This window comes from Crocuta crocuta, unplaced genomic scaffold, assembly GCF_008692635.1.
Source record: "Crocuta crocuta isolate KB4526 unplaced genomic scaffold, BGI_CrCroc_1.0 scaffold55, whole genome shotgun sequence".
NCBI lineage: Eukaryota > Metazoa > Chordata > Mammalia > Carnivora > Hyaenidae > Crocuta > Crocuta crocuta.
In genome coordinates, this window is record NW_027530512.1 from 6,019,218 (window position 1) to 6,041,875 (window position 22,658).

General features: G+C 38.8%; 1 protein-coding gene across 3 annotated transcripts in view; it reads left to right on the forward strand.

The window, feature by feature from the left end:
* PPP2R5E (protein phosphatase 2 regulatory subunit B'epsilon) overlaps positions 1 to 22,658 on the forward strand; it is a 144,073-nt gene that overhangs the window by 95,608 nt on the left and 25,807 nt on the right. For all 3 annotated transcript variants that reach the window (XM_077767209.1, XM_077767211.1, XM_077767210.1), the window contains exons 4-5: positions 7,810 to 7,911; positions 14,478 to 14,570. In XM_077767209.1, the coding sequence (XP_077623335.1) occupies positions 7,810 to 7,911; positions 14,478 to 14,570 (195 nt within the window). The remainder of the gene's footprint in view (positions 1 to 7,809; positions 7,912 to 14,477; positions 14,571 to 22,658) is intronic.

Below are 22,658 nucleotides of genomic sequence, written 5' to 3' on the forward strand. Positions count from 1 at the left end.
TATCTGCTCTGATTCTAAGTTTCTTGAGCATAATTTACAAAATGTTGGAATTTTTCTCCTCGTTTTATAGATCAGTAATTATTTATAATTACTTTAAAAGGGGCTGAGTCAGATTTGAAAGCTTCTTTATCATTGGGACTATTAAGAATTCTTAAATTTGGTGTCTCCGAAGGTAATTTGACATTATATGTATGTTTAGTATTTATTACTTTTATGTTCTAAAACATAAATAGCATAGCAAAGTATCTAGTATGTCTGTTAGAATTTTAGTTCTTAGAGTTTGAATATGTAATACAAATTCTAGTATGTTTGGAAATAGTCTTCTCTGTACAAATGTCTGATTTAGAGGTTTAAAGTAACTTTTGCTTACTTTAATATGTTTCGTCATGTTTATACTAACACAAAATACTATGAGAATAATACATGCTGACATAGTTTCAACATTGCATTTACTAGGTCTTCCCTCTGGTTCTAAATGCTTGATTAAATAATTTTGTTTCTTTTCAATACCTGATGGATTATAGAATTAACAAATGGATGAACTGGATAAAAAAACTGAAGGATATCATTGAAATTGTTATTTGGGTAAGACCTTAATACAAATAGTGCTAGAAGAATAATGGTACTTTGTGATTTGCTTGGATGTTTCCTACTTAACATCATTTGTATTGTCCTTTTTTGTTAGAAAATTTACTGTATAGATGTGATTTCAAGAAAATTCATTTTATAGCTATGATGCCATTATTTTTGTATTTATGGTCAATATACTTGCAGTATTGCATAATTGAATGAAATTACAGTGTCACAGATAAAAGAGGGAGAAATGTTTATGATGTCGACTAGTTCATCTGCATTTACCCAAGAAAGATGATACCTACTCATCTAGAAAGTAGTATTGCAAAACAGAGAGAAGATGATCTAAGTTGTTTTGTTATATTGTAGTTACAGGTGGTTTTCTGAGTACGTTATATGCCTGATTTTACCCAGACCTTCAGTACTAAGTGCTTACAAATATGTAACTAAAGGGAATTGGAAGTATTCATTAGTTGTGGGGTTTTTTAAAATTAAATAATTCACTATATTGTTCTTACCTTTTGTTTTGTTCATTGATAATCTTGGCAGATATTTAGTGAGTACTACCAGGTGCTAGCCATATTCTGTTCTTTTATAATGTGCTAGTCATTTTCCTTAAACAACAGCAAAATGTCAACCAAAATCAAGGTGTAAAGTTAGTAGTAGAATTTCTCTGGAGATAAAGAGATTCAGGAAAGTGAGAGGTTTTTTTTTTTTCCCCCTGCAGTAGCTTAAATAACTATTTAAAAATATTAAGAGTTGTATTTTTATATTGAAACAGTAAGAGGTTTGTTTAATCAAAACCTGATTAAAATATGCCTAGATACTTCTTTACTTACAGGGCTAGGCACTTAGGATCCTGTTAAGTTGTCTCTTTCACAGTTGGCCAAGACTTTGAAATTTACTTTTTTTGCACCACAGTTAACAGCAATCAGCATTAAACTGTAGAGCAGCCCATCTCCCAGAGCAAGCAGCTGTTGGGTGCCTGGCCTTGCCTGAGGCAGTATCCCCCTCCCACACCCCCCATCCTCTCCCCGGGTGCCATGGTGCCGGGTCACAACTGAGTTGTAACCAGGACAGGTTCTTTAGTAATTAATATTAATGTTATTTTGGAGTTGTCATTTTTTGCAAATAAAATACAGGGCACCTGGTTAAGTTTGAATATCAGACAACGAATATTTTTTTAGTCTAAGTACGTCCCATACAATATGCGGAAATCTCACTGGGAAAGATGAGATGAAGGGATGTGAGGAATAGGAGCACCAGAGAAGAAACTTGGCGATAATCGGGACGTTTGAAGATGGAGGTCTGAACCAGATGGTGGAGATGATTTTGTTCAATTTTTCTGCTAATGCTGAGAAAGGTCACCATAGCTCTGAATGCTCATAGCAGGGAAGAGTGTCCAGGGTTGCCATTGAGGGGCACTGGAGGGGGATGATGGGAAAAGAGAGATGAGAAGTTAAAAACTCGATAGAATTGTGGTGGGGGAATCAGAGGAGAAAGAGAAAGAGAGACAAAGAAGGCGGGTCCATGCATGGTCTTCAAGGATGGGATGGAGGTGGTGTGCCGGAGAAAGGACCCCGAGAGCCATCCGCGTGTTTTATGGTGCTGTGTTATCTTGCAAGATTCACAAGCTGTTTGGACTTTTCTTATTGGTAAGAGGAGGGAGCTGGATGACAGAGAGTCTCTAACATGATTGGATGCTAGCAGCAACATGTAATTCCTAATCCTAAATTTTCTGTCTTTAAGGAGGGTTTATTTAGATTTCAATACCTATTTCTCGTCTTTCACCAGCCTTGCTTTCTGTCCTTAGAGCCACTTTCTAGAGGCCAGCCAGTGCCTTCAAACTTTTAGTTTGATTCCAGCATTCAATGTTTATTATATTATAGTGCCTTTAGAACGAAAATGAATCCGATTACTAAAGACACTTATTTCTTAAACTTCTTTTTCTTTGCATTGACACTAGTGTAGATTAAAATAAAATAGTTGAAAAACAGTCCTTGTAGTCTACTGTAAAAATTTCTTTTGTTCATTTCAGATAACCCATTCCTGAATGAATAAAATAGACAGCCTAGGACTAGAGCCTCATATGTTTAAATACATAATAGAGACAGTTTTCGTGACTTTAGAAATACCACGTTGCATTTTAGTGTAGCCACATAGCCTCTGCAAAATTGCTCTGTGGTGAGGAGTGTTGCTGGTGGCTACCTGTAGTCATGATATATTTGCATAAGCATAAACCTGCTATTAGCTGTTTAATAATGCTACCTATTTAGTAATCCCTTTAAAACCTGGACTATAAATCAGAAGTGGCTACCAGTGATAAAGATTTAGTAGAAGCAAATTTGCCATGTTGGATAGTGGTTTTTTTGGTTTTGTTTTATTTTTAATGTTTATTTTTGAGAATGAGCATGGAGTGGGGGAGAGAGAGAGAAAGAGATAGAGGATCTGAAGAAGGCTCCGCGCTGACAGCCTGCCAACGCAGATTCACATGCGAGGCTCAGACTCCTGAACTGTGAGATCCTGACCTGAGTCAAAATTAAGAGTCAGATACTTAGCTGACTGAGCCCCTGGATATTGTTTTTTAACCATTTTTTTGATTGTGGAAGTCTTTTGAAAATATGACCAGTGCACCTAGATCTTTTCCCAGATTGGACTCACGCATACTAAGTGTTGCAAAGAAATCAGGGGGGATTCGGAGGACCGCCTCCCCTTCCCCACTTCTAGCTGTGGATAAACCAGTTTTAGACTCACAATTTTAGAGCTCAACTGTGTAGTTAAACTGGTCTATTTATTGAGCCTTTTAACCATTCCTTCCTGAGCGAGGCTCTAGGCACTGTAGGAAGCTCTGATTTTAACTCTCTCCAGACTGTAATAATCTCCAACAAATTCAAGAGCCCATTTTCATATTGAAATTAAAGGTATAACATCTAACTTAGGCTTTTACATGTTTAGGACTCATTTTGTGTGGCCCAAGAGGAATAACAGCAACTGCCCAGTTTATCATCCATATTCTTGCTTTACTACAGCTTTTTAAAATTTCTCTTTAGATATCCATTTCCATCCCATATGGTTAAAGTCCCATCGTTTTCAGTTGTCTTCCCCCTAAATTTTTATTTATAAACATTTCTTTGTGCTTCCATATAGCCATCGTCTTTAATGCTGCACAGTACTCTAACTTGATGTACCTCTTGGATGTTGGACATAAAGATTCTTTCTAATTTTACATTTTGTAGAATGTTGTAAATGACTGCTTTAAGTAGTATTTTCAGGGGCGCCTGGGTGGCTCAGTCAGTTGAGCATCTGACTTCGGCTCAGGTTGTGATCTCACAGTTGGGGAGTTTGAGCTCTGCATCGGGCTCTCTGCTGTCAGCATGGAGCCTGCTTTGGATTCTCTTTCACCCTCCCTTTCTGCCCCCTACCCCCAGCACATGCTCTCCCTTTCTTAAAAATAAATAAACGTTAAAAAACACAGAAAATAATTTTTAAAAAGTAGATTTTTCCGACTTGTCTTGGATTAGTTTTTCACAATCGATTCTCAAGGATGGGAGCAATGGTTCATTCATTCATGACATTTTTATTAAGCACAGTGCCAGCCTGGGTCAAAAGGTTGGACATTTCCATGACACTTGATATGCTTTGACATTCTTTCCAAATGTGCTAGCAAACTATTTAACCAACCAAGTCAGCTTTTAATTGTCCAGCCCATTTGATCTGTGCTTCCTCATTATTCGTCTGGTGAATATTTGGAAGTAAATTAAATAAAGCATTATAAGGAGGGCAAATCTGAAGGAGTAGCAGTGCGTGGCTAAATGAGATGCGCATGCTTTTAAAACCACTTGGAGTTTGGATTCTTTCCACAACCTGACATTTTCCTGATGTGATAATTGAGAGATAAAGCTTTGACCAAATCAGAGGTTTAGATGAATTCTGTACAGAGTTAAAAATAAACATTTTAAGTTAAATAATCTAGATTTATTTAAATTACTGAGAAAACTTTAAATTGAAATTTTAAAAAGCAAAACCAAAATACACAATTTTGTAAATGTGTCCAAGTTTTTATTTTGTGAACATTTATTGGATCCCTCGTATGTGCTAGGAAAACAAATGAACGTGACAGTGCATATTCTTCATATGCAGGGTAGCGAGACAGTTATGTAAACAAATAATTGCTGCAGCACGTGGTGGACACTGTAAGAGAGTGTATATATCCAAGAGTATAAAGGAGCAGAAATTTCTGTGTCCTTTTAGTTTTCACTATTCAGAAGCCCACACACTTTTTAACTTTTATGGCTTATTTTCACATCTTGGAAGAGGAAAAAAAATGTTACAGAGTATAGTAAATATGAATGATTTAGTTGGGATGAAAATTCGGTTTTTGAAATGTATGGTTTCCAAAGCAAGTAACTAAAAGACTTTTGCCCCTTTATCTTTTTAAAAATATTAGTTACTTTGAAAGAAAATAAGAGCACTGTTGCACAAATGGGGGAGGGGCAGATAACGAAGGACAGAGAGAATCCCAAGCAGGCTTGGGACTGTCAGTGCAGAGCCCAACAAGGAGCTCGAACTCCCGAGCTGTAAGATCATGACCTGAGCCAAAATCCAGAGTTGGACACTTAACCAACTTAGCCACCCAGGCACCCCTGTCCTTTTGATTACATAGTGGCTGGCTGGTTGAAGAGAAGTAAATTGGTTGATGGCTTTCTGAAAATTCACTAGTATCTTTGTAAACGGGATTTCTAATAATCATTGGAAAGGACAAAAATAACATGATAGACCTATGCATGCTGTCCTTAGCCATGGCAAAAATGGTATAATAGGATGATTGTTTTCAGTCATCTAAGCTAAAGTAGAGCAAAAGAAGTGGTCTACCTACTTTTCTAGAACACGGTGGTAGAGCCTAACAACCTGGGTTCATTTGTAACTGCTGGTTACTAAGTGTAACCTTTGGATCTTAACACCTGTGTTTCTATTTCCTCAGTGGTAAATTGGAGATAATAATAGTATCCACTTCATAGAGCTGCCAAATCCAATAGGTGTTGCTCTATGCTCATCTTAGTCAACTTCAGAGTAACATTTGCTGCTGTTGACAGAGTAACATTTGCTGCTGTTGACGTCTTTGTCCTTCCTAAGATACTCTCAGCTCCTGAGACCCTAACCTCGTTCGTTCTTCTACCTTCTATTCGTTTTCATTTGTGTTGCTCAGTGGTTCTTTTTCTGTATGATTTCTAAATGTTGGATGCCTGTAGGTCTTTCTTTCTTTTACTCCTTTCCACGCTGATCCATTAGTATCATGGCTTTAAATATCATCTGTATGCCAGGGAGTCCTTGTGTGTCTCTCGTCTTGACCTGTCCAGCTCTAAAGCCCAGATTCATATGTTAGATATTCCTTCTTTAACACATTCCTAACTGGATCTCTGAACCTCCCCACCCACACACGTAAACAATAAAAGCTTTCCTGTTCCCAGCCATCTCCATCTTCTGTAGACGGCCTTGCACCTATGACTCATCCTGGATTCTTTCCTTTTCTTCACTCCCTATATCCAAGCCAGCAGCAGATATTACCTCCAGAGTATAGTTTGAATCAATCTATTTCTGTCTCCTCTGCCACCATCCCAGTTCAAGCCATCATCATCTCTTGCCACCTTCAGAGACTTCTAACTTGTCCCCTTCCTGTCTGTTCAATACAGAGTTAGCAGAATGATTTTTTTCAAAAGCAAATATCAAATCATGTCACATTTCTGTTTAAGATCCAACTAATGGCTTCCCATGACACTTCAAATCAAATCAAATCAGATCTCCTTTCCATTGCTTACATGTCTGGGCTCAGTTTCCACAGTGAAGAAATTGGGGTACTTGTGGATTTAAATAAAATATAAGCTCCTGGAGGGAGGGCACAGACGTTTTTCTGCTTTGTTCATTGTTTTTTTCCCGGTGCCTAGAATAGTGTGTGAGCATAATAGGCATTCAATATATTGAATAAATAAACACATTTGGATTAATGGGACCCCAAAAGCCTTTCTTCTTCCCTCTTCCAGAGCAGCATGCTATATTTAGTATTTTCTGCATCATATAGAAAGTCCAGCAAAGGCTTCTGGTGCAGTCTCCTTTTCCTTTCTTGCCTTCTACACATTTTACCCCACTGACCCCTCCTTCTCCCTTTGCCCCCCATTTTTTCTTCAAGTCAGAGAATATGTTTGGATCATTGAGAAAAGATGGATGACTATGTGGGACAAGACACAAATCAAAAAGGAACCCCAAGAATAGTAGCAACCACATTTTAAAATATTTTTAAATGTTTTTATTTATAATTGGGAAAGAGAAAGAGACCGAGTTCTGAGCGGGGGAGGGGCAGAGAGATGGAGACAGAATCTGAAGAACGCTCCAGTTTCTGAGCTGCGAGCTGTCAGCATAGAATGCAACGCGGGGCTTGAACTCACAAGCAGTGGGATCATGACCTAAGCCAAAGTTGGACACTTAACCCACTGAGCCATCCAGCTGCCCCACCGCATTTTCAAAATAAGCACTTTACTACAGAAATCTTGGAATATATGCAAGAATACTAGACTAGCATAATGAGTCCTCATGTCTTCATCACCCAGTTTCATCAATTATCAATTCCTGACCATTCTTTGAGCAACCAGTATTTAATTTAGAAATTGCCTGTGGTAACAGAATACCTAGTCAGTTCATAGAGATTTGTATCACAGATAGAGCTTACTCGGGGCATCGTTGCTGTTTTGTAAACCGACTGAGAACAGATGAGGGATGATTTCAAGCCTGTTAGGTTTGGAAATATCTTTTCTGATTTGCTTTTTGTAAATGCCTGGGATTTTACCAATAGTTCAGCTGTTAATTTGCAAATTGTGAATAAACCTGAAAAGGTAGATACATAAAGCCCATTAGCCCCATTAATTATTTATGATTTAGTGTAAATTGGTGAATTAGAAGCATGCTTGCCTGGTAAGTGAGCACGAGCAGGCTTTGATGGGAGATCTAAAATCCAAGGGGCCTGGGCAAGGAATACTGTTCAGGAGGGCTGGAGGTGCTGCTTGGCTACTTTCTGGTTCTGCCTAGAGGTGCTCCTGGCCTCAAAGCCCGCGGAAAGAGGTCCCCATTCCAGTTTGATGGTGTTCCCGTCGTCTGTCCTCTGGTTTCCCTTTGGCTGGTTGCAAACCTTGTGTAAGGCTGCCCAGGAGGGGCCGCCAGCTAACTCTGCTGCTTGTTTCTTTTTAGGTATCTTGCAATATATTCAGAACTCTCCCTCCTAGTGACAGCAATGAATTTGATCCAGAAGAAGACGAACCTACCCTTGAGGCATCATGGCCACACTTACAGGTACTTGGAACTACCATTCATTATAAAAGAAAGATCCATTAACTCATCAGTCAATTAGCATGGGAGTTTTCTTGAAGGCCTTTATTCACCCGGAAATCAAATTAGAGTACATTAATGGAAAGCTTAGAGAATGCTTTCTGTGTTTCTCACTCTGGATAATTAGGATGCCAAAAGAATAAAATAATAAGTTTCGGTGTAATGCTTTCATGCGGTTCCTCGCAGGTTGCACAGTTCTTGTTCTTTATTAGAGCTTCTCTGTGATCCTGCCTGCCGCAGCCTCCAACAGGAACTGAGCTATTTTCTTTTTTTTTTTTTTTAATGTTTTTTATTTATTTCTAGGAGAGAGAGAGAGAGAGAGAGATAGCGTGAGCAGGGGAGGGTCAGAGAGAGAGGGAGTCACAGACTGAAACAGGCTCCAGGCTCTGAGCTGGCAGTCAGCACAGAGCCCGACGCGGGGCTTGAACCCACGAACCGCGAGATCATGACCCAAGCGAAAGTCGGACGCTTAACCGACTAAGCCACCCAGGCGCCCTGAAACTGAGCTATTTTCACGTTAATATTTGTTAGATGTGATTAGGTCACAAGGTCTATATCTCATTTTCAGCAGCAGGTACCCTGGGGACCTTGAATGCCTATCTTCCTGATAACCACGGAAGTATTTCTTTAGCCTGGGAGGGCAAAAACAAATTGCGGTAGCTACTACATCATGCAAGGAAGAGCAACAGCTGATAGAAAGCTTGCGTGAAGGCCAGTTTTGTGCTCTTGCACTGAGAAGGCCATGTTTTCCAGTCCTACGCACGTGCCGGGACACAGCAGGGCCCTCCGTGCATCTCTGCCGCCAGCGCCAGGCCCGTCTGTACTGCATTTACTGACCCATCCCAGTCATTTCCCATCCTCCTCTCCTGGCTGCTCTTGCTCCGGGCCAGCATTTCTCAGAGGAAGAGAATAAGGAAATATGAATGGAATGGGCCCCAGACCTGTCTTTCCATCGACTGAGGATGTCCTCAGAGGCTGGATGACAACCAGCCAGGAGGGAAGGCACGGAGAGAGAGGGAACAGAACCTTGTACATTGTCACCCAGAGGCAGCCGCCATCGCATCTGTGAAGTGTGCTCACAGCTACTAGTTGATTTTCTAAAGAGCAGATAACTGTGCGGCACAAGATGAGGCCTAGAGATGTTCTAAAAGTTTACTTTTTCCCCATGTCAGAATTTTTGACATCGATTTGCAACTTCCCCTGCCTTGCTTTGGCAAGTCGAGGTCGCTACAGATACATATGTATGCTATTTCCCCTGGTTGTGAGGAGAACTCTCAGGGGCTCTGTTTTCTCAGCTCTTACCCAGCCATGTTATACATATGTATCCCTGCTATCAGTGCCAGGATTGAGTAAATTAGTTAAAACAGTGTAGCTGACTTCCTGTTTTAGCTGCTTGATTTTTTTTTTAAGGTGTCAGACATACTATCTGCAATCTAAGAAATTTGGAAAATTATTTGTGCTTTTCGTGGTATATCCCAGATGGTGACAGAAATTCAAAAAATAAGTCTTTTGAATAGGTGGACTTCTCATCATGTCTTATTCCTAATGCATGGCACCAGCTCACAGAAGTAGAGTGGAAGAAATTTAAAAACCAAAACACACAAGATAATCTCAGGGAAGTCCCACATCTCACCGTGGAAAAGACAGGAAGAGAAATGTCTTCAAAGCTTCAAGTTGTCTTCTCTACACCCCACAGACAGTAGACCACTCTGGCCATTTGCAAGAGCTCTTTGAGCACTCTAAATCGTGATCGCCATAGATCTAAATTTCTCCTAAAGCACAGTGAAGTTTAAGTATTTCAGTTAATCCTTCCTAAGCTTAATGACTGTAAAATACAGGACCAAATTAATTTCTAAAGCTATTAAACTAAATTCTGCCACCAAAAATCTCTGGCTTACATTGTGTCATTGCTACTGGAGCATTAACTGTTAGTTCACCTGAAACTCGAAAACCCAAACAGCAGTGAGGAATGGCGATGAGAGCTAGCCTCTTCTGGGTGTAAAGTCACAAGCAGCATTCTAGAACGTGACTCCAGCTGTGTTGACACCCTGTTCAAGCTGATAATCCCCTCATCCCTTCTTTGGCTTGGAGGGAGGGGAGGGATATATGGCTTCTGTTGGATCAGGCAAAGGAAACCTACCCTTAAACTTCACAAATTGACCTTTATTCCTAGTAAAGGTCAAGTCATTTGGTGCACTCGGTTGCCATCACCAGCTATTCCTTTGTGGAAGTCTTTGTACTCAAGATTCCTATGTTTCTCTTAGGTATTCTGACGCCACAAATTTGTCACCTTTCCATTTTCACTGATAGGTGGCTTTTAGAACTGATGAGCACTCACTGAAGGTTCAAGAAACCTCTTTTTCTGTCATGATTAAGTCATTTGTGTTACAGTGAGTTATCACTAAATTTAACATTTGACTTTTTAATTGATTCAAGTCTACTTTTCTGACCAAAACACAGCGATTTCTTAGACCTTTTCACTTTTTGGTGGCTCCAGCATTAGCAGCATGCTTCTTCTTGTGGACTACATTTTATAAGGAAGCAAGGCGTTCATTACCGAATATCTGATAATAGTAGAGAACAACCAAATTGCATTGAGATGTGATTATTGGATAGACTGCTTCTGCACACATCTTATCTAATTTTAATCTGTGGCCCATACAAGATTACTCATAACAAATCTTGGCTCTTTGGAGATATTTGAAAATAGAAAACTGTTTAAATGCACAAATTTTTAGCTTAAATATATCAAAGGTTCTACTATATGTATGTTATTTGATCTTTTCTGTTATCTGCATTGTTATCTTTTAAACTGTTATCCCACAGTTACCATGGTTATTCTTAGTGTATTTTCTATATTTGGGTCTGTATTTCCAGTAGAATATGATTTTGAAGGACTTCCATTTACAATCAGGGGATTGTTTTTAGTGCCTTTACACTTGAGACTGAAAAATAGAAATGCTAAAGTCTTTTTACTCATGTTCCTTGGAGAATTCACTTATGTGACCTTGAAAAGTAAATGATTCTCAGTCCCTGGCTTTCTTTCTCTTTGGAAATACAAGAGAGAGTTTTGATTTTGTGGTAAAAATCTGTCCCATAAGTGTAGAGAATATTTATGCTTATTAATAAGTGTGTCTGAAGTGTTTCCATCCAAGTGTTTTAAACCATAAATGCTTTCAAGGGACCAGAGGGGAGAGAGCACTTTGCCAATCTTGCTGGAAAGTCCTGCCAGCCCACAAGTCAGGCCTGCAAGATGAGAATCTCTCCACTTTGTGGGAATTAAACCCCCTTTTATGGTTATTTGAATAAGACTGACATGCTATTTGTAAAAGAGAGTTGAAAACTTAGTGTATGAAAAAAAGAACAGTTATTCTAGAAGGTGTTGGGGCTCAGTCACATTATTATGCCTAGAAGTGCAGCTTGACGGGGTCACCTGGGTGGCTCATTCAATTAAGTGTCCAGCTCTTGATTTCAGCTCACGTCGTAATCTCACAGTTCGTGAAATCGAGCCCCACATTGGGCTCTGGGCTGACAACATGGAGCCTGCTTGGGATTCTCATTCTCTCTCTCTCTCTGCCCCCCCTTCCTCTGTCCCCCAAACCCTTGTTCTCACATGCACATGTGATCTCTCTCTTGCTCTCTCTCTCTCTCCAAAATTAAATAAACATTAAAAAAAAAAGTAGCTTGACAATGTTCAGATCATTGGGCAAGAAGTTCTTCTGAATTCAGAATTTCAAAGAGAAAAACAGTTTTTTACTTTAAAGTAAAATCCTAATGTGCATACCTAATTTAAGTATTAAGAGTCTAAAGTCGTAGGTAAGGTCACGGTATGATGCATTTAGGTTAATGGTATCAGCAGACCCTTGGGGGACCCTGAGACCTGATTTTCAGGCCTGCAAAGTCAAAACTGGTTTTATAATAATACTCTGCTGTTTGCTGTTTTCACTGTGTTGACATTTGAGATCCTATTTGCAAAAGCATTGGTAGTTCAAATTGCACCTGCCTTAGCCCAAACCAAGGTGGTTGTGGCAAATTGGCTTAGTAGATATTCTTCACTGACCTGCGTTGACAATTTTAAAAAAGCTAATTTCAGTTAAGAATGGGCTTGGAGAAGCAGCGAAAATTATTAAATAAAATATTATTAAATCTTGACCTTCGAGTCCACATTTTAAAGAATACTCTTCGTCACAGAGCGGGAAGTATGCCCAGTGACTTCATACTGAAGTGTACTGATTGTCTTGTGTGTGAAAGCACTTATTGTGATTGTTTGAGCTACAAGCTAAACTAGCTATTTCTTCATGAAATAATCATTTTTTACTTACAGGAATGTCTGACGAACTGTAGTTGTTCCAGCTTGGGTATTTGGTAGATGTTTCCTTGTAAACAAAGAAAACCATTCACCACCACTGATTAAGTTAGGGCATTCCAGCAAAATGTAGAAATAGAATTTTGGGAAACTTTTATCCTTCTTTTGAACTTTTTAACCAAATTAAAACTTAAGACTTTTTGATGAAATTGGAGATACTAAGGAATGTGACTTTTTAGATACAAATTTGTCACCATTTGAAAAATGCCAAACTGAGTGAACCAGTATTTTCCAGCTAATGGTGTTAGGAAACCATGCATGGTAAAGATCCCTTCCAAGTGCATAACAGACCATTGGGATTTAGTATAACAGAGTATGAGAAATTCATTGATTTTGGTTTCAGATTCTGCAGTACGACCCCTACTTAAGAAACATTGTTGAGTTTTGGTGTAGTATCAAAAAGGAATATCCACAATTATGTGAAACTACTATGAAAATACTCATCCTTTTTCATACTGTTAGATCTGCATGAGGCTTGATTTTTTGATATACTTCAACCAAAACAGTATGCCACAATGGATTGAATACAGAAGCAGATATTAATCTGTTTTCTAATATGCCGTTAAAGAGATTTTTCAAAGATAAAAAATAATGCCTCTCAGTTGATTTGGAAAATAAAGTTATTTGCCACAAACATACATTATTTATATTAATGTGTAATATATTGTCCTAAAATGAAATATCTAAATATATATTTGAAATTTTCTCAGTGTGTATTTCTGACCTTACGTATGTATACAACTATATATTTCTTCATATTATATAAACAAAAGGTTTTGGAGTCTTCAGCAATTTTTAAATGTAAGGGAGATGGACTAAAAACTTTTGAGAATGCTATTTTAGGTAATAGTGATAATGGTGATATGTATTGGGGCATCTGGGTGGTTTAGTCGGTTGAGAGCCCGACCTAGGCCCAGGTCATGATCTCAAAGTTCGTAGGTTGGAGCCCCATGTTGGGCCCTGTGCTGACAGCTCAGAGCCTATATTCTGCTTTGGATTCTGTGTCTCCTGCTCTCTGCCCCTCCTCTGCTCACATTCTGTCTCTTTCTCTCTCTCCAAAAATAAATAAATAAATAAATAAATAAAAAAATTAAAAGAATTTAAAAAATAGTGATATGTATTAGTTACTGTGCATAGCGCTTTATATATATTATCACATTTAATCGGGGGTTATCATCCCCATTACTCAATTGAATAAACATATACTTTTAGAGAAAGTAACTTGCCTAGGGCTACACGGTTAGTAGGGGACAGAGCTAGACTCCCAACCCAGTATCTGTCTGCCCCTTACAAGTTTTTTTTTAATACGCTGTTGTATATTATACCAGGATCTCATGTGTATTTTAACATAGATTTATTTTTCAAAGAACATAAACAATGATCTGTTTATCAGAACAGTTATGTGAGATTGATTCTGCAGATGAGAATATTCTTATTCCTTGCAGATAAAAGAGTTTTGTAAATTGCCATAAATTTTCTGAAAGGAAATTTGGCAATAAATGTTGAAAATCCTGAAATGTTTGGATACCTGTTGCTATAACATTTTCACTTCTAGAAATAGTTCCTCATGCAGTAATTGAGCAAATGCACACTGATGTCTATTACATAATATACATTGTGGCATAATTTGATAGAGAAGTTATTGAGAAACTATTTAAATGTTGAAGCATAGGAGATTGGTTAAATTGATCATGAATAATGGAATTATTCATTTAAAAATTATGTAAAGTGGACTGCTTATAGCTACTAAGAATGATGGTTTAGTTATTATTGACATAAATTGTACATAATATATTGTTAAGATGGTAAAAGTATTTTGAAAACTATATAAAAATATATTTATAGTTCACTGGTATGTTATAGAAGTAGAGAAAGAGAAAAATCAGGAGGCTTGTACATTAAGTAGTTAACAGTGGTTCTCTTTGAGTGGTGAGGCTATGGGGGAGTTTTATTTGCATTGTTTGGCTGTATAATCAGATTTTTAATTTGAAAAATTGAAAAACATAATAGTGACTATGAACCACAAAGAAGGGTAGCATAGCTTGTAATTGATATTAAAACTCAATTTTCTAAGCCCTGTCAGTTTTAGTGTTACAGCCTTTTTATGGTTTTTGATACTATGCTCAGTGAATTGTAACTTGAAATTAATTATAATCTGTTGCAGCTTGTATATGAATTTTTCATACGATTTTTGGAAAGCCAAGAATTCCAACCCAGCATTGCCAAAAAATACATAGATCAGAAATTTGTATTACAGGTAAGCAAATTTTTGTGGTTGTCCGAATTTGTTATTCAGTTGATAACACTTTATCTTTTTTTCTCCTGATTGTTAAAAAACTTTCAATGACAGTCATCTCACCTTTTAAAAAAATATATGCTGTATATATGTTAGTTTCCATTATTACTCGTTAAAAGTAATAGGATCCTCTTTAATTTATTATTTAACTTATTGCTGGAAATTAATTATATTTTAAACAACAAGGAATGCTAATGCCTAAATCCCTGCAGTTTTCTTGCTTAAAATTTAATTATAAAGGAATTTCATTAATACAACTCTGGTTTGTGTGAAACTTTATGTAGCCTGAAAACTCCTATTTGCATAAGGATTTTTAAGGAATAATTGCTTAGGCAAGTTAAAACTGAATAAGCATGGCCTAGAGCAGAAATAACCTTCAATAAATAATCAAAGTCAGATACTGGTGAGCTTTCACAGTTGGAAATGGCGCAGCTTGACACTTTCAAATTCCCATAAAGGGATTAACTCTCGCCTATCTATTTGGAGCTTCTCAGGGTATGTATTCTTCTTGACTTGCCATTTTACATTTTACAACCATAGATCACGTCTTCCTTCTTATGTGGGACTCGAGACTGTTCATGACAGTGAATTTTTAGGTAACGTCTTCTTGCTCCTGTTGTTGACATTCATCTATAAAAATGGGTACTTGAGCCAACTGATGTATGGGCTGTTGTAGCTCCTTTCTGAGTGGTTACTGAGCACTTCATGTAGAAAAGAATTAGTATCTCTCTCCTAGTGAGCCAGTAAGCAGAACTTAAAATTTAAAACATTATTTTAGCAGGCAATTGGTCTTCTTGTACCCTTCCTGGATAAAGATTGATAACCTCTGCGATGACCTCATTTCCCCTCCTGATTAAATTAATACATTTAGAAATCTGGATATATTAGTTTGAGAGGCTTTGGAAAAGTGAGGTTTAAAATAGAGATGGAGAATTAGGTAAATAGGTGGATACACGGAACATTCATTGCGTAAATAGGTAGACTGATCCAGATTCTTCTACGAAGGAGGCAAAGTACATTTCAGACAAAAAAGCAACACGTAATCAGTCTGTGTTTTGTATTGGAAAGTCCTTGCATTTATATAGCATCGTATAATTGTCAGAGCATCTTTACATACATTATTTAATCTATACAACAGTAGGCACCGCTAAATTTTAGTCTCATTTTACAGATGAATACACTGAGGTTTGGAATATTATCAAGTTTTCCCAAGCACATTTCCTATTCTGGTTTTCTGTCCATTATGCCATGATGACTCCTTGTGATTCCCCTCACTATGACTTGGATTGACTTCAAGGCAGGAGTAGTCCTCACTTGTCAACACTAATGAAATATTAAGGTCTCTGTATGTTTATGGTAAATTAAAGTACCCAAGAGTATCAGTGAACCTGTGTTCAGTTGACATGGAGACAGTAAGAACTCTGATCTTACTGTGAAGCCGGTGCTTTTCTTACACAGAAAGTCTGCAAGGCCCAGCTCGGAGTGTTGTTCATGGTAGATGGGTACTGATGATAATAAGGGTCATTAGCTTAAAACATCAGAGAAACCCAGACTTGAAGGGATGTTTTGGATCGTCTGTTCTCATTCATTCCCAGTGAACTAGTCTCCTTTGGGACCCTGAAAAGAGGTGACTCCCATTTATTCTTTTTTAGTGAAGAAGCACTATATACTTGGGCAGATTGTTCTGTTTTTGTTAGAAAGCTCTCTATTTATTGAACCTCCCTATACTTTGTACCTTCTGACTGTATTTCCCCCAGAACAGTCCTTTAGTACTTACTAGCTTGGACATAACATTTCAGCTCTTAGATAGAACACGGCGTTTGTGTTTACCTCTTGGCTCTTTTTCCCTAGAACAGCAGTTGCAACTCCAATGCTTATATGCTCATGTATCATAAGTATGGTGGCCAGGTGTCAGATAATAGGACGTAGGCAGGTTTCTTCTATAGGAAACTTTGGTTACCCCTGTTCTTTCAGTTATTGGTAGACTTGGGGTTTTTTTCCCCCTCTTTCTCAAGAGAAACAGAAATCCAGATTGTTTGTGAAATTTTCTGATAGTTCTAAACTCCTGTTCGGGAGGAACTATGCCCATCTGCCTTCTGGATCTAGCTGAGTAGCTGTCAGTATGCAGTCTCTGTTCTAGACCGAGTCTTTAGTTCTGTGGGCCATGTCTCACTTGTCAGTTTTGGAAGTCTTCTGTCTGTCAGAACTTAGCCTGGTCAGTCCAGCACAGCTTGGAATTGGGTTCTCCGCGGGTGCCAGGTTTCTTAAAGGGGAGGTCACATTAGCTCCTCTTGCTGTTCCATGGCACTGTTATGTTAGCACAGCTTTCTCAACTTGTGGTCTTTAACTGATTTCTAATTTAGCTTTATGCTAAATTATGTGAAGCCATGTTTTTTCTTGTTCTTGTTAGTCGTACAGTTTGCCGTGGGATTTGACATGTTTTTCTGCAGAATATCATTTCTCCCCAGCCTTTTGAAGTCTTTCTGTATCTTGAGCCTGTCATCCACCGTATTCATTGTGCCTTCCATCGTGATCACATCTGCGACTTTCTTAACTGTGCTAATAGCAGTTGGCTTCATCTCAGGCCATTGATTGAAATTGTTCAAAGAGCCAGCACTGACGATAGAGGCCTCTGGCATGCCCTTAGCAGCTTCCCTTTATTTTAATACAGATTCATTAATCAACAGTCTTTGAATTCCATCCTTAAACCTGTTAGAAATTTACTCTAGAATGTCATCACGCTTCTTAAATTTTAAAATCTTGTTCATAAAAGAGTATAGAGACTTTGTCAGATGCCGTAATAAAATCCAGGACTTTGTGCTTACAGCAGCCCCTCATTTATGGGCCATGAGACTTTATCATGAAAAAGAATGCCATTCATCTGCCATAGGACATGAGTGAACTTCTGGGGGCCCCTGCTCTTTATTGGTAACGATGCCCGAAGTACTTACAAACCATGTGATCGATCATCTGTCTCCAATTTTTTCCAGAGACGAAGAATTAAGTGAAGTCCATGTACTGATACTTTGTTTTCAGCCCTTGCCTCAGTTTTACAACTTGTGCCTCCTTTACCTTCCCTCTGCTGGATCTGTTGATGAACTCAGCTGTCACACACTAGGGCTCCCCGCACTTCGTGAATCAGTCAGGAAAGGACAGGCAGGGTGTTGGCAAAATCAGTAACACCACCGAGTGGTGCTCGAATGTAATCATGCGACTGACCATAGCATTAACTGTCGTGTTGAGGATAGGCTCTGGGTGCCGATTAGCTGCCGTTTTCCAGAACACTTGTCCATTCGTGTTGGGCACCTGTAAAGTTGGCCTCTTGCCCCTTTTCACACCCATTAGTCTGCTGCTGACTTACCTGTGATCCCAGCACTGGTAGGAGTGGGGTCTCGATCCCCTATGTGATTCTCCCGAGTTCCCTTCCTGGGAGATTTGTTTCTGACTTGGGACCTGCCTGGCCTTTTGGAGCTTAAGGCATTGTTGCCGAGATTCCGCTCTGCCCCTGCCCACCCTCCTTTTCCTCCTGCCGCCATGCTTCAGCTGTCCTGGAGCAGGTCACTCCTTCATCTGTATACCATGCAGTCCGCCCGCTCATTATTTACACCCCCTCTTCCCCTGCTTGTTTCTCTCCTCACAGGCTCCTGTGGCGCCAGCTAGTCCTGGCGTGTTTTGTACCTAAGCCTGGTTTTCTACGACACGGGAGCCCTCCTACCTTTCCCTTTTGCAAATCAGGATGACATTTATCGCATTCTTTTTCTTGGAGTAGATTTTTTATTCTCCGTAGATTCTCAAAAGATCTCAGAAGGAATTTTTGGTCGTCTCAACCTAAAACTTTTTTATTTAGTTAGACATAAAATTAGCCACGAAATTTCAACCTGTTTTCTATAGCAGCTAGCTGTGTTCTTCACAATCTATTTGGATTCTTGTTTCTCCCGTCAGTAAAGACAAAAGCAAAATTAAGAATTGAGCTATTTTAACATGATGTAGTGGAAAGAACGTTAGCAAGCTGTGGATTTGCATCCTGACTCCCCTGTGTACTCTAAGTAGTAGATTATAGGGCTAAGAATATGCGCTGTGGGGTAAGAAGGAACGGCATTAAAACGGGCTTTTCCACCTACTTGGCAGTGTGGCTTTCAGCCAGTTAATACACTTGCTGTCCAAGCCTGAGTCTACTCATTTGCAACATGAGGTAATAGAAGAAATGAGATTTAAGTAAATAGGATGTATACCCAAACTGACGATTGTTAAACATGCTTGCTTGGGTCGGCCCTATGGGTACAAAGACAGGCTTCCTCCCTTCAGTCATGAGCATATACTTGAAAACTCGGGGCAGATTTTTAACTATTTTGAACCTCAGTGTTTTCTTCTATAAAATGGCTATAATGGTGACCTTTTTTACACAAATTATAACAAGTAGGCTTGTTAGGATGATAAAATGCTGTGGATGTGAGGGCGATCTGGCTGCGATATCTGTCACCCCATTGATCACCAGGGTTGATTCAGCTGATCTGGCTGACTAGGCGGGTGTCCCCTTCCTCCCTCACCGCTCCATGTGCATCCCTCCCGAACCTGCGCGCTCGAAGCTGCGTGCTTGGTCGAAGAGGACGACCTTCCCCGATAGAGGAGGATCGTTCTTCAGTCAAGGGTATATGAGTAGCTGCGCTCCCCTGCTAGAACTTTTTAAGTTAATGTGAAACTTATATAAGAGATTTTTGCAAAGAAAGCTTGAACAAATGACATATTCCTAGATGGGAAGCTATCATAAGGATGGCCATAGAATCGCTAAGTTAATTTATACAGTTAGTGCAATTCTGAGTAAAATTTCAGTAGTTTCCTTTTTTGAAAATTTCAAACTTCATGAAATAAATATTTGAAATAGAAAACCAATGACCCGTTGCCTCTTAGATATTAAAACATATGAATGTCCCCTATTAAAACTATAAAGGCACATGAATTGAAACAGTGTGGCATGGGCACAGGAGACTGGAACATAGCAGGCTTGAGTGGAAAACATCAACCATAAAAAATGTACCAATGCATGTATTCTCTTGGCTTAAATTTTATCCACTGAGCAGTTCCATGAGAAATAGTCAGGACGTACACAAAGATGTGTGTGCAAGGATGGCAAACACCTCACTGTTATAATTGGAAGCTAAACTCAGTAGGGAGTTAGTTGAATAGACTGTGGACATTCATATAATGGAATATTCATCATTTTGTAAAAGAATGAGATCGAGCTACACATGGTCTGTTTTTAAGGGGAAACATGCATATTATGGAAAAGTATGATGTTTTTGAATCTGAGTCTGTTATTTTAGGGAAAAGCAGTATTTGTATATGCGCTAAAAGTTTTGGAAGGTGGTATACCAAATTGTTATTATTTTTTTGGTAGAATGTGATTAAGCGTGAAGATCGTTACTTTCTGATTTTTATGTTTCTAAACTTTTTTACATTTAAAAAGTAAAGAACATATATGTTACAATCAGTAATAATAGTTAAACTATTTTAATTACATTAATAATTTTTAAATTTTATTTAATAAATAAAATAATTTATTTCATAATTCTCATTTTGTTGCATTGCATTTTTCATCAACCTGAGCTGACTCTGTGTGTTAGCCTTCCGAAGATTGTTTTTGTAAGATTGCACCATTCATTTATACTTAAATTTGTTTTCATCACTTGTATGTATCCTTTGAAAATCTGAAGCTCAAAGGAAAGCCTCCAGTGTTGCCCCCCAAGAGCATTTCTCAATACTATTCATTTTCCTTCCTCATCAGGAAGCAGTTTTCCTGATTAGTGGTGAAGTGGACAGACTGGTTTGAATTCAGACTCTGCCCTTTTTTAGCGCGTGACCTTGGGCAAGTTATATAACTGCGTTGCCTCCATTTCCTCATCTGGAAAGTAGATTCAAATTATCCACAGTATAATCCTAGTTTTGTTGAGAGGTTGTTGTGGAGATTTAATAAGTGAACACAATGCATAAGCACTTAGAACAGTCCCTGACAATACTAAGCGCTCAGTAAACGTTCTGCTGCCGCCACCAATGTTTTTATTAGGATCAGTTCTTGTTTGGAGAATCTTCTTTCATCATATTTTCTAGAATAGCCTCAGTCCGTGAAGTCACATGGTGTTTGTATATCAATATCTTAACAGCCATGTTACGAATTTTTTTTGAAATTCGACTTTTACCATTTGAAAGATAAAGAAAAAACCCTGGACTCTGGCTATTGAGATTTTTTTCAGCTGTTAAATGTGGTCCTTCCTGTCCTTGGATTCATTTGACCAACTGATTTCTCCCAGTGTTAGAAGCGAATGTGTGTTAGTGCCAAGAGCATAGATTTTTAATAGGTGAGAAGTAGCTGAGGTGCCTGGGGGTGATCAGTCGGTTAAGTGTCTGACTCGATTTCAGCTCAGGTCATGATCTCATGGTTTGTGGGATTGATCCCCACATTGGGCTCTGTGCTGACAGCGCGGGGCCTGCTTGGGATTTCCTCTGTCTCTGTCTCTTCCCCTCTTCTCCTCATGTTCTCTCTCTCTCTCAAAACAAATATATAAACTTTAAAAAAACACAGTAGTTGAGAAGCAGGACTAGCACATCTGAATCTTTACTGAGGCCAGACAAGTGGTACAGAGTGATGTAGTCTCAGTTTGACAGGAAGAAGTGATGGAAACAGCGGTAACCTCGAGAGGTCAAGAGAACCTGGAAATCCGGATTTCTGAACGGGCCAGACAGAACTCTCTGTGACTTGTACCTTTGAAGGGCTTGCTGTTTTCTTATTTAAGAATGCTTATGGCTGAGTGGCTTCCTTAAATTTCATTGTAATTTTTATTAAATTTAGGTTTATAGTCTTTATAAAAGAAGGCTGTCAGATTTATCAAGAGAGGGTCACTTGATTACATAGTACACTTGGTGTCTGTGGCAGTGTTGATTTTAGACTTAGTCGCTGCCTCCTGTAGCCAGAAGTGTGGAGGCTCATTTAGGCTCACGGAACCCGTGTCTCTCTCCCCACTAAGGATAATTTTCATCTGTGTCGGACGGTTGGGAAAATGGTTTCTTTGTGATCTCCTCTCCTTCCCCCACCCAACCAAAAAATGGGTTGCCAAACCTTGAGTTATTTCATTGGGTGTATTATTGTGGTAAGAGTTTAGTAGCATATTTCTAAAGACTGCTTTCAACCACTCTGCAAATCTGAAAAGCAGTCAGTGGTTGCTAAGAGACATACTATTCAAGTGTCCCCATAAACATATGTACTGCTGGAGATTGCCATTTAGTAATTTGTATTTCACATTAGCGGTTTATATTTAGCTGAAAGGTGCCATAATTATCATGCAAATTATTCAAATCATTTACCCTGTCCTTAAAAGTGACCTTTTGTTATTGTGTTTTAAAAACTCAAGACAGATTAGACATGGCACACACCAACCTGTTAAAAAAATTTTAAGTTCTAAACTGAAATAAATTTCATGAGGCCTTGAATCTCAGCTCCAGTACATGAGCTATTTTCCAAACAAGTTCCTTGAATATGTCAAAATGTTTACATTCTCTCTCAGAGTCTGTAGCAAATAAAACTTTCAAGAATTTATTTCGATCAGGAATTGTATCGGGTAGCCATTACCGATGAATGGTAAACTGCCTCTACCTCTTCACCTCATCCCATTCAGTCCAATCTATACCCTGGGAAAGAGCTTTACTGCACTGACTCCTGCATTCAGAGTCAGCTTTCTGGTTGTACAGCTTGTGCAATGACATGGGCCCCAGACTAAGAATGGCCCTGCTCTTGGTTTAATGCTTTGCCATTGCGGTCTTGAAATTCTTAATAGTTTTTCAGTTTACTTTAATGTTTAATTTTTATTTTTGAGAAAGAGCGTGTGAGTGGGGGTGGGGCAGAGAGGGGGATGGAGAAAGAGACAATCTGAAGAAGACTCCAGGCTCTGAACTGCCATCACAGAGCCTGACACGGAGCTCGAACTCCTAAGATGCAAGATCACGACCTGAACCAAAGTCAGTCAGTTAACCCACGGAGCCACCCAGGCGCGCCCCCCC